The sequence below is a fragment of the Photinus pyralis genome, unplaced genomic scaffold (assembly GCF_008802855.1).
Source record: "Photinus pyralis isolate 1611_PpyrPB1 unplaced genomic scaffold, Ppyr1.3 Ppyr1.4_LG1, whole genome shotgun sequence".
NCBI lineage: Eukaryota > Metazoa > Arthropoda > Insecta > Coleoptera > Lampyridae > Photinus > Photinus pyralis.
Window position 1 is genome coordinate 21,451,607 of NW_022170249.1, and position 13,656 is coordinate 21,465,262.

A 13,656-nucleotide genomic window follows, 5' to 3' on the forward strand; every position below is an offset into this window, starting at 1 on the left:
ATCAGAACGTGTGATATTTGCCAGAAAGCCAAATGCGCTAAACTTCCTAATCCACCTCAATGCCAAATTATACCAGAAGCTAAGGACGACATCATTGCAATGGATATTTATGGTCCTCTAGTCCCGAGTCGTGGGGGAGTTAGCTACATTTTTGTAATACTCAATTTATTTACAAAACATGTAACCCTTTATCCGTTAAAAAAAGCAACAGCAAGAGCGATGTTAAATAAACTTTTGAAGGATTATTTTCCATTACATGGAATCGTACGAAGAATTCTACACGACAATGGTAGTCAGTTTACGTCCAATCTTTGGAAGGATACTTGGAAAGACTCCAACGTGCAAGTGGTGTATTGTTCGGTCCGCCACCCGGAAAGCAATAGCTCGGAAAGAGTAATGAGGGAGCTAGGACGGCTTTTTCGAACTTACTGCAGTGATAAACACACAAGGTGGGCCTGGGAAATGGATAAATTTACAATGTTTTTAAATTCTGTGGTTCATGAAAGTACAGGTTTTGCACCCAACGAGCTACAATTTGGTAAAGAAAGGTTGAGACTGTTGCCCAAGTCTATTAAAGGTGCAGCAGAAGAAACTGACAGGGATATTCCCATTGCCGAGAAGTTAGTGTTGGCAGAAACTACTTTACGGGGAAAGGCAGCTCGAAGAGCAGAAAGACAGCGAGGCAAAATTAATAGTGTTTTTAACGTAGATGATCTAGTGTTGTTAAAAGCCAATACAACTTCTTCCGCTCTTCGATCAGAAATGAAAAAATTCTTATTACTATTCGAAGGTCCTTATAAAATAAAAAAGAAAATATTTGAAAATACTTACCTGTTACAAGAAGTGGATAGTGACAAAGAAAGGGGCACTTTTCATGCTTCACACCTAAAACAATATTACAGTAAAACTTAACCAATTTAATCATTTACAGGATTTTTTTTTTTTTTTTTTTTTTTTTTATTAATAGAGATTTATATACTACAGAGATATGTAACATAAAAGCAAGCAGATATTAATTATAGGGATGTTTCATTTTTTTGAACTCGTCTAGCAATAGTTTTTAGAGCTATAGTCTGATTATTCGATCGTCTTGACAAATTTCTTTGATTTCTTTTTGTCCTGTAGAAAATGAAACAGGTTCCTAAACCTAGAATCAATAACAATATCGGATTTATGGCTCAGTGGTAAGAGCATTGGGTTATAAATCCGAAGGTCGGGTGTTCGAACCTGGGTTGAGGTGAATTTTTCATCTGTGGCGGAGATGGAAATTACCTTAGGCCAGTTCCGAGCATTCTACCGGCTACTCCGAATTAGGTTTTGCTGCAGTTTTCCTAATTCGTAAGGTACCGGAGTAGTATAGACCATCTTAAGACCTTCTGCAGAGGCACCTCTAAATAGCATTATGCGGGTCACTCTGTAATTGGGCGTATGCCTGTTGAGGGCCCAAAACAAGAGAGGGATAATAAAATAAAAATAAAATATGCTCAAAATCCAAATTAGGGGATTAGTTAGGTGAGATTTCCAGTAAATGGGTGAGAGGTAATTGGTTTTGATCTCATTAAGTTTTTCATACTCTTTATCTAGTTTGATCCACTCAGCTTCTACATTGAGATCTCTGAGCTTATCTCTATATGATGTATTGGAAATATCAAAAGTCAAGTTGATGAGAATTGGGGGGTCTGTTATGGCTCCAGGGGAGATGAAGGTTTTACCCTCGATAGACAATATCTTAAAATCAGCATACTCAATATAAGTGTTGTCAGACTGGCACTGTTATTGTCATGGTTCGTGTAGCAGATCTCTGGACTAAACTGATATCATAAGAACTATATCCTCTGATGAAGATACCATGTTTATGTGAGATAGCCAGTTTATCTGAAATTAATGGAGATCTAAGAAGGAATTCACATGTTAAATTTCTTTTGTTCTTCCTCTCTATAGTTTTTTCACTGATTATGCTACTGATGCAGGAATATTCTCCTGTAATTTCTTTCGGCTCGTCAGCACAAAGATGGAAAGAGCGTAATAATTCACATTTGCTATAATCAACAGGTACAGCAATTAATGGATCCCAACCTTTCTGATCCCTCTCAGTCAGAGGATCCCTCACCAATGTGAACAATTTTGGTAGATGAAGCTTAAAGTGCTTCTTGCTCTTGTCAATCCATCCATAATTAGTCACAGAATAAGTAGGAGATATGTCGTATTTGGTAATGATAGGAACATATAGCACCAAATGCAAAATTGAATTTTTTGTATCAAAAGCTATGGGGTAAACCTTTGTAGATAAATAAAAAAAATTAATAGTGTTTTTAACGTAGATGATCTAGTGTTGTTAAAAGCCAATACAACTTCTTCCGCTCTTCGATCAGAAATGAAAAAATTCTTATTACTATTCGAAGGTCCTTATAAAATAAAAAAGAAAATATTTGAAAATACTTACCTGTTACAAGAAGTGGATAGTGACAAAGAAAGGGGCACTTTTCATGCTTCACACCTAAAACAATATTACAGTAAAACTTAACCAATTTAATCATTTACACGAAATTTTTTTTCTACAAGGTTACTAGTGTACTTACCTTCGTTATAAAAAAATGTCTGAATTCACTTGTTGCTCGCCCAGCGCACTTACTTAAGTCAGTAGAATTACTGGCCTAACTACTGATACTCACACTTTAAAAGAAAACACCCTCCTTACTTCCTATATTTGTATGCATGTTTCACTTCTAAAAAATACGTTCAACATTCAAGTTTTTTAGTGGGGGATGATGAGATAATAATAATAATAATAATAATGCTTTATTGCCCAAACAGAATAAATCCAATAACAGGACAAAATTAAATTAAATTCAAGTAGAGAGTGATAACTTAATAATATAATTTACACAAAAAAAATACTTAAATAATTTAAATCAAAATGAACACATATAGAGTAAGTAGATATCATAACCTGTGATTTACAATATAAAAAATATACGACCTTTAATTTGTAATTAACTGAATAATAGATTTAAGTTTCATACAAAAAATATCACTTGTATTCGAAATGAAATTGTAGTCTTTACACATGGTGTATATCGGAGATTTCTCTAAAATATTGGTTTTCGCCAACGGTATGTAAAATGTAAAAACATGCCTTGACGACAGTCTAGGTACGGAAAAACTTAAACACTGTAACAGCTCACTGCAGTCCGTTTCGTTTTGTATTAATTTATACAAAAAAGTGATGCCTATACGCTTTCTCCGAATTGCAAGTGGTAATAAGTCGAACCTTTGTAACATAATTTCTTGGGGATATCCTTGATCCTTGGGTAACGCCCATTACACCGAAACATTAAATATTTTACAAAACGCCTTTGTACTTGTTCAATTTCATCTATATATTTTTGATAGCCGCTATTCCATATTACAGACCCGTATTCCAGTTTAGACCTCACTAAGGACGTATATAGTGCCTTTATTGTTGACAATTTAATGAAATCCGTACTAGATCTACTAATGAATCCCAGCGTTTTTAAGGATCTCTTCACCATATCATGTATGTTGAAAGTTAACATACTATCAAATAAAATGCCTAAATCCTTTATCATTACGTGTCTAATTAGTGCAGTGTCTCCAATAGTGTATTCATGCATTATTGGTTTTACTTTTCGGGAAAAAGAAATATACTTGCATTTAGAAACGTTCAAGTGTAATTTATAAATATAGCAAAACAAATAAAAATAAACTTAATTTCAAATCAATTAGAAATCTGTTTTAGATAAATGTTAATGTATTTTCACCTCAACAGATGGCGCTACTAGTATTTATAATAACAATATTTATCAGTAATTTCAAATTCAAATATGTTCCTACATGTGGTCATTTTATCTCATTTCCTGATGCCCTTGCTATTTGCAAATTTGATGTACATTCTAGAATATGGCGAGCATGATCCAACATTGTGAACTTAATTGTATTTATTAAGAGATCTTGTGGAGTTCGACTTTATATTTAGGTAAGTCCATAGTACTTTGTAAATTAAGCTCGTACTTAAATTAAGTGATGTGTTCACCTAAGGCATGTACCTACTGATATTCGACTTTATATTTAGAATACTACCCAAAATAAGACAATTCCCGATTACGACAAAAAACACCCGATTTCTGACAAGCAATAAACCGACTACGAGCAGTGCGTCTTTTTTATATTCCCGCATTCGACCCCGGCGACCCGTTCAAATAACCTCCTGAAGGGAGCTATTCCGGTTTAGTACCTACTCATAGCCTATATAAAGTTGTTAAATCAATCAGCATATTTGTTAATTCTGCTAAAAAACAAAGAAGCAGTTCTTATATACTTATGTGTAATTTCCGTAGCTAACTAATTTTTATGGTGCAAATAAGGCATATGTATTTTATATGATTAATACACTCCATTAATATACGACCAATCAGCTAGGTGATTGTTTCAAATTCTAACCAATCAGATGATTTTTTATCTGATTAAATGCTAGGTAGCTTTTTACAGCGATAAAAATGCGTGTAGGAATACGTAAAATATGTAGTGGTTGTAAAATTTACTGTCTTTTATTAATCTCCCTAAAATACACTCGACCTTGGTCAGGATAATTTTATTTTTAATTCACTCAAATTTTGTTGCCTCCTGGAGAAAACTCTCGATCAAAAGCATAATATTAATAAAATCGCTCCAGCTAAAACTGTCGCGATTTTATCACACTTTTGGTTTCGAGTTTTTTCCGTTGCAACAAAACTTTCGTGTAAAAATAAAATTATGCGATTAAAAATCAAGCTCTTGTGTATTTACTATCTCGATAAATTATATACCTATGTACGTCACGTCGACTACTATCTAAAGGTGTTTTTTTAACAATGCAGATTTACCAATATTCACATAATTGACGCGCCTGTAAACTCTTGATGTAAAGGATTTCAAATTGAAATAATTTGATTATTATTTCCGACCCTAAGAGGGACAGATTTGCACATTGGGGTTTAAAAAAGGTAAAGAGTTTGACCATCCCAGATGCGGTGTCTGTCCGTTAGCACAATAGTTCGATAACGAATGGACCGATTACGATGAAATGTTGTAGTTGGATTCTTTATCAAATTTGTAGATCGAAGTTCATAAATTAATTGGTAATGTATCCCAAAAAATAAGTAAGGCCCTTTTGACATCTGCGTGAGTTTTGAACCGAATTGCATAAAATTCAATATTCGTATAGCTTAAGGGCTTAAGCTATATAACACGCAATTCCAAAAATTGAGCCTAATCTATCAACATTCACAGTGCCCTTTTCGCAGCGACGTGTAAATAAATATAGAAAACGAGCTCCTGGGTAAGGCTACAGCATGTGCAAAACCAAATTTGGAACTTGGTGTTAGTTTTGCTTTTATTTAAAGTGTATATGTATGAAATTTCATTTAATTGCTTCCATAAATAAGAAAATTGGCACCACACATCATGCACAAAACCAAATTTTGAAACTGGCGTTAAATTTGCTTTTATTCCAAGTGGCTATGTATCAAATTTCTTTTAAATGCTTCCATAAATAAGTAAGTTTTCAATCCGGTTTGTAAATGGTCGAGATGCGAAAAGAGCACTGTGAATGTTGATCGATTAAGCTCAACTTTTGGAATTGCGTTTTATATGGCTAAAGCTATACACATATTGAATTTCATACAATTCGGTTCATAACTCACAGAGATGTCAAAAGTGCTTACTTTATTTTTTGAACTCCGATCTACAAATTTGATAAAGAATCCATCTACAGAATTTCATCGTAAACGGTCAATTCGTTATCGTTATCAAGATATCGTGCTAACGAACAGACGGACAGACACCGCAAAATTATAAACTCGCTAGGATTTATAATTGCGCTAGGTTAACTTGAGCGCTAGGTCTACAGAACAGAAAACATTAAATTTTTACCCGAAAAGACAAAATGGTGGTACCCCCTCCCCCCACACTATTGGAGGGTGATGGCAGCTCTAAAATTTGTGGCGCTAGCTGGCGCTAGGTCAGCAAAACACAAAACGTCAAATTTTACCCGAAAAAACAAAATGGTGGTGCTAGGAAAAAATGCCCCCCGCACTATTGGGGGGTGGCGCTAGCTCTAAAATTTGTGGCGCTAGCTGGCGCTAGCTCTGACGAACACAGCGCTTGCTTTTGGAAATGATCGGACGCAATGGTGGTGCTAGCGTTAATATAGCACCCCCCGAAAGTCAAAGGCTTTTTTGTAAAATCTATAATGGCGCTAGCTGAACTCAAAGTGACGCTAGCTGGCGCTAGGTCAGCAGAACACAAAACGTCAAAATTTTACATGAAAAGACAAAATGGTGGTGCTAGGAAAAATTGCTCCCCTCACTATTGGGGGGTGGCGCTAGCTCTAAAATTTGTGGCGCTAGCTGGCGCTAGGTCTGACGAACACAGCGCTTGCTTTTGGAAATGATCGGACGCAATGGTGGTGCTAGCGTTAACATAGCACCCCCCGAAAATCAAGGGCTTTTCTGCAAAATCTATAATGGCGCTAGCTGAACTCAAAGTGGCGCTAGCTGGCGCTAGCCATAGAGATTCTAGCGCAATCTGTCTTTAGTCAAAAATTTGAAATGGTGGTGCTAAGTTAACGGAGCCCCTTTTACAGCAATAAGTAATTTGGAAAACATACCTTTCGACATACCACTGTCAGAAATTGATATTGCCGCCCCTGTTGCACGTGTTGCTGGAAACGCCTATTATACCCAGCAGGTCAAAGAAGTGGACTTCTGGGAAGAAGAAACGTCTACAGCCACAAGAGAGGCAGTATTTCAATAAAAAATACGAGCAAATTACCAACAATAGAACAACACTAATTACATTGCAAACCGAAAATGCAGAATTGGAAAAGCAGTTATTATTAAGTAAAATCAAATTTGCGGAAGAAGAGCATATGCTAAAAATGAAGCTGTTAAAATTAAACATTCGTAAGGCAGAAATAAATTTATTGCAAGCGGAAAAGGGCACATTAGAATAACAACACACAAAAATCACAAGTGATCATTAAGAACAAGTATTCCATTCAGTACCTTCTAATATGTATAAAAATGTCTGATAATGTTACAATAAACCTTGAAAATAATCTATATACGGTTGACGAGCATTATTTTCTACGTTTACTGGTGCAATAACATTATTGTCCTGGTCAATTTCTATGTCATCTAATTCCATAGCTTCATTTTGGTCTCTAGCAATGTTGTGAATTATTGCCGTAGCTACAATAATGTCTTGACACATAGGTAATTTGTTCCGCAGTCCCAGTGACAAAATAGGAAATTTCCGTTTCCATATACCAAATGTTCTTTCAATTATTGTCCTTGTTCCGATTTGGCATTCATTAAAATAGTGCTCTGCGGGATTTGTTGGATTATTAATTGGAGTAATTAAATAGTGACAGAGAGGATAACCGCTGTCGCCTAATAAAATGCTATTTTCCATTTCATTGTTTTCAAATTTCATACGAATTGTTGAATTCCTAAATATATGGCTGTCATGACTTGCTCCTGGCCAACGACATACAATATTTCTAATTTTATAGTTTGCATCACATACAGCTTGGACGTTGATAGAAAAAAAACCTTTTCTGTTTCTGAAATTCTCAGCATGTTCACCACCTAGGTACAAAATATAGCTAAAGGTGGGTTCATAGCTCTCCGTTCATCCGTTGCGTTGATCCGTCAAACGGATAGTACATATTTTTAAGGTTCATAGCAATCCGTTCATCCGTGCGTTGATCCGTGAGATCCGTCAAACAATGCGTCACACGGATGACATTTCACATCGGACGTTGACAAGGTATAACCTAAATTGTATTTTGTACTGTACTCGTAAACCCATCGTGATCTTCAGTACCTACGCAGAAATGTATAGATATCACCGTGACCAACGTAATAGGCAAACACTATTAATGTTGCTATTAAAAGTAAAATTGGAGAAAAAAAAACTTACGATTACGAGATCCTGCGCAGTTCGAGAGATTTTTAAAAAACGAATAGAACAAGGAGCGTTTTGTAATTTAGTATCTGAAATGGCATGGAATGATCCAGACAAATATTATAACTACTGCAGAATGTCTAAAAAACAGTTTGAAGAGCTATTAAAAATTGTTGGACCTAAAATACCCAAAAGCGACATTTTTCGATGTGATGTACTTTCACCTGCTGAACGTCTAAGTTTAACATTAAGGTATTTAAAATAGTATATTAAGATACAAGTGTATAATCAAGTCTTTAAAGCACGCGCAACGAGTTTAAAGGCACGACGCAAAGCGGAGTGCCTTTAACGTTGCAAGTGCTTTAAAGACCAATTATACACGTGTATCTTATAGTATTTTTATTATACCTGCAGTATAATTTAAAAATAGGAAATACAATGAAATCATATTGACGTTATACTCGAATACATGTCTAATTAAGTGGGCTGGGTGTTCGTAATTTCACGATTGCCATGGAAATGTCACTTGACGTTTGCTTAAAAAATCATCGTCAATGTGAATTAAACGATTTCCGTTGAAAAAGATAATACACCGTCCATTAAATCGATTGTTGTAAAATCTAAACAAACGTTGGTAGGTGTAAAATCCAACTCCAGTAAAGCCTATTATAAAGAATATGAAAAGTTGTTTCCATGGATGAATAGGAAGTTACTTACGAATACAGTCTTAAATGCATCCATAATGCTGGCATATATGAAGGAAATGTCAAAGGTATTTAAATCTTCTATATTTTGGTGCATTCATTCAAAACTTTAAAGCAATGCTGCGATTAAAAAGTGGAACAGATTTGGAAGCATACCCTAAATTACGCGCGTTTGTGAAAGCTTCAACCAAAGGATAGGTACAAAAGCCAAAGAAATGTTCTGCATTTACAGAAAGCGACCTAAGAGGATTTTTTATTTCATCCAGATGACAGTTTCAAAAGTCATACTTGAAGTATCGTTACTTAGCAACTTTAAAGCACGTGTGTTTTAAAGGCCCTTTTTCGCACGCATTTGAGTGTTTAAAACGGAGATTGTAGTTCAGGTATAATAAAAAAACATTTAAACCGAGAAAGTGAAAGCAAATTTTAAGGTACCTTGCTATTGGCGATCATATGATTTCAATGTCATACTTATACAGAATTGGAAAAAGTACAGTATCGTCGATCATAAAAGAAACATGTCGAGAGATTTGGAGGGGTTTAAAAGATGTAGTTTTAAAACAACCATCAGAAAATGAATGGGTAGAAATTGCGCACAGTTTTAATGAGCAATGGAATTTCCCTAATTGCATAGGGGCACGTTGTAATGCAAGTAAGATATAATGCTTGTTATTTCTTAAGTTTGAACTGGTGATTTTGATAGGCGCCTCCAAACTCAGGTTCAACCTTTTACAATTATAAAGGATCACATAGCATCGTGTTAATGGCTCTTTGCGATGCACACTATTGTTTTACGCTTGTGGATGTTGGAGCCCAAGGCCGGCAAAGTGACGGTGGCATATTTAAAAACTCTGCTTTTGGGAAACAATTTTACAATAGAGAAATGAATTTACCCATGCCACAACCTATTTATACTGGAGGTCCAACTCTACCATTCGTTATTGTCGCTGATGAAGCATTTCAATTAACAGATTTCCTGCTAAGGCCGTACCCTGGGCGCAGTCTTTCTGGAGACTCAGCAATATATAATTATCGGCACAGTCGAGCAAGACGCACAATTGAAAATACATTTGGTATTCTAACAGCCAAATGGAGAATTTTTAGAAGAGCGATAAATGTTTGTGTCGAGACTGCGGAATTCTTAATTTTAGCCACAGTATGTTTACATAATTTTTTAAAAAAGGATGATCACCTACCAAAATACTGCCCTGGGACATGTGTGGATAGAGAGGACGAAAGTGGCTATTTTCTTTCTGGCATGTGGAGACAGGAAACCACTCCATTAAAGAGTGTCTCAACTATGGGTACAAACACTAACTCAAGAAATGCGGCTACAATACGGAATCAGTTTAAAGAGCATTTTATTAGCAATGTAGGAGCGCTTCCCTGGCAATGGAATGGAAATGTGTAGAGTTGAATTCGTTTATTAAAAAAATATTTCAATTAACTAATTTAATTTTAATTCACATTATTCTATCCCAACAATTTCTTCTACTTCCCGTATTTGTTGCAAAAATTTAATTTCCAATTCCGTCCTGTAACGCCTGGGGAGTTGTCTTAAGCTAGCAGCTAACCGAGTGCAGAATGCGTCACAATCGTCAGGCACGTATTCATTTTTATTTAAATTGTCTATCAACAATTTAGTAACTGCATCATCATTATTTGGTAGCCGTTCTACAAAGACATTGTGAAAAGTTAAATAAGTTTCTCAATGTATCTACCCTTACTTCTTTTTTGTGCAATTGATGACGATGGTTTTGACTGCCACATTTCAACACCACTTGACGATGACGAAGTTGTAGGTGTAGGTGTTATACTAACAGAACTAGTACTGCTTCTAATACTTGCCGTGTTAGTTATTGTTCTAAAAATCACACATATGCAGATTTCTGATGTAAATGTACTATTTCAAAACTTATTTACTTGCGGGGTTTTACGATGTCTTTTAAGAACATCATAGAATGATAATATTTCCATTTTGACCTTTCGGGAATGTACCCAGAACCGCTCGGCTTGTAAATATTGTGGTCCGAGAATTCGTTTAAAAACGATCTCTTAAACTTCTCCACCGCACTTGTATTAATTTCACATCCTTAAAATGCCCTGTAAATTACAAATAAAATTTCGTAAATTTTAAAACGTATGTAACTACACATCCACCTTGCAACTCGTGCTGTACTTCTTTCCATAATTTGGAAATAGTTTCACGGTTTCGGTCTTTTAATGGCAGACGGTGGTCATACAAAGAAGGCCGTTTTTCAATTTCGCAAATTAGGAGTTCGTTCGCGTCTATATGGCTATAAAGATAGAATAAAAGAGTCATTTATTAAATATAAATAGATATTAGAAGGTATTTATAGGTACAACCTAAGTACTAAGTAGTGATTTCTAGGTAGTTACAAAAAATTAGGTAGGTACATACATTTCCTCAGTTTCATTGGGATTAATAGTCGTTAAACGATTTCCTTCGCCAATTTGGTAAAGGTCCTCTGCGCCATTAAAACAATCATGGTAAGCCTCTTCTCCTATGGGAAGTTCTTCATTACAAAAATCGCAAATCCATATTTCATCCTACAAAGGTACTTGGTCAAATACCTAACGTAGTAATAAGGTATACTACATTACCATCTTTAAGGTCCCTAAGTATTTAAGCAATGTTTAATGTTACAGAAATGCTGCCTAGTCTTCGAATTTTCAAACTTTCAAACCAAAACGTCAATATAATGCACACCTTAACGTCACTTTTGTTAAAAACGGACCAACGGAAACGTAAATGTTCAACATCAACCAACTTTTCCGTCGTAAACGGACGACATATGATTTAAACATTTATTGTCTTTTGATTGGCTAACGGACAAACGGAAATGTATGAACGGAGACCTATGAACCTTTTGTTAAAAACGTACCAACGGAAACGTAAATGTTCAACTTTAACCAACTTTTCCGTCATAACGGACGACGTACGATTTAAAAGTTTACTGTCTTCTGATTGGCTAACGGATAAACGGAAACGTATGAACGGAGAGCTATGAACCCACCTTAACACTTCACTATCATATAAGGAACTAACCTGGATTTTGGATTCTTATGTGTGTGCAATCAATGGCACCAATAACTCTAGGAAACCTTGCGATAGCATAGAAACCTTGCTTGATTATTGCCATTTCCTCAACGGTATCTGGCATTTTAATGTACACTGGGCTTAATTCCGCAATAGCCCTTGACACTCTTCTTATAATTTGTCCAGAAGTGGTTCGATGTAAACCTCCAAAATCTCCAGCTACTATTTGAAAACTACCACAAGCATAAAACCTAAGAGCAACTAGTAACTGTTGTAAAGGTGATACAGCATGATTTCTAAAACGATAAAAGATGTGGTATACAAACTAATTACCATTACACGATTTACCTATCTGTGCGATGTCTTATATTGTCTTCAATGAGACCATTAATGTGAAGTGCAGTATTTTTTGTCACTCTAAAGCGATTGAAAAATTGTTCCTCATTCCATCCATGGAAATTATCTTGTCTCTCCCTAACCATATATCTCTGGCGATTTAATCCTAAATCTTCAATTTCCTGCATCTCTATTTCATCATCCAGTTCATGAAAATACATTTTTTTTAAGATCCTGCAATTGCTTTTGAGGTTAGGTATATAAGTAAATTAGAAGGGTATGTCAATGGAAAATATTTTTTTTACTTTTGATTTTACTTACCTTTCACGTATATTTTACGAAGATTAATATCACAAGAAACTTTTGTAATTGATGGTTTAAACTACCTTATCAGGAGCTCATACTAGCTAATAAGATATTTAGCTAATAAGGTTAGTTACTAGGTACCTATTAATTGTTAGGAGGTGAAAATCAGTAAAAAACGTTTATTAGCTAAATAAATTTATTAAGTAGTTTATTAGAAGGTGGATATCTCGGCCCTTATTCAATATGTACATAATATTTATATATCTGTTAAATATTACAAATGTTTAGAAAATATTTTTAGCTTCCTAGCATGTGCTAGGTAGCTATTGCGATAGCCGTTTTTTGACCATTTCAAAATTTCATCAAATGTCGACGTTTTAGACCATTTTAAGCAACTTTTAAAGATTAAAATTTTTTTCCGTTTGTATGTACGTACGTACGTTTGTTGGCAATTTTCTGAGAAAACGGTTCAACGGATTTTGTTGAAATTTTGTATAAATATGTTTTAGGCATACCGAACAGAAAAATAACGGGCCGGATTTTTGAAAAGAAATTTTGGAGCGCCGTAACGGCATCGAACTTTTTTTTTTCAAATAGCAACCTAAAATTTTTATTCTATTATTTGGAAGACCTTATTTTCCTGTGTACAACCTACAAAAAATTGGGCCGGGTTATATTATCAAAAAACGGAGAAAAAAATTGTCAAAGTCAAAAAATTGTGTTGCATATGTGCAAAACGCAACGATCTTGTTTCTGAAGCAATTTAAACGAAATTTCTATGGTAAGTCCCTTTAATAAAAGCAAACAAAATTCATGCGCAAAAATCGTGTTGCGCATGCGCAGAAATGCAATTTTCTTATTTATGGAACAATTAAAACGAAATTTGGATGGTAGGTCCCTCTAATAAAAGCAAACAAAATGCATGCGTAAAAAATGCACCTTTCTTATTTTTTCCGTCTGTATGTACGTACGTACGTTTGTTGGCAATTTTCTGAGAAAACGGCTCGACGGATTTTGTTCAAATTTCGGATATGTTTAATACTATATCAAAAAATGTAATTCAGATACCACCTATTGTATATCAAAATCACTGGACTTTGGCCATTTTTAACTTTATAGAAAATACTTACACTTATAACTCTCGCCAAGAAAGATTGCCGGTCACAGAACACTTGATCCCGATCTACAATCTCTGTTTTTCGTTAAGTGCTAGCGACTTCCGAGATAGTATCATGTCAATGTTGAACGAAAAGACTTTTTATTCACCATTAGCACGATCCT

At 35.0% G+C, this 13,656-nt stretch overlaps 1 protein-coding gene across 1 annotated transcript; it reads right to left on the bottom strand.

Annotated features, from left to right (window-relative positions):
- Positions 1 to 7,095: 7,095 nt before the first annotated feature.
- LOC116158679 (putative nuclease HARBI1) lies at positions 7,096 to 12,332 on the bottom strand. The gene is made up of 3 exons (XM_031471505.1): positions 12,082 to 12,332; positions 11,743 to 12,029; positions 7,096 to 7,649 (listed from the first exon to the last, which is right to left on the bottom strand). Exons 1-3 carry the CDS (start codon positions 12,288 to 12,290, stop codon positions 7,096 to 7,098), a joined length of 1,050 nt encoding a protein of 349 aa, XP_031327365.1. The 5' UTR covers positions 12,291 to 12,332.
- Between the last annotated feature and the right edge of the window lie 1,324 nt (positions 12,333 to 13,656).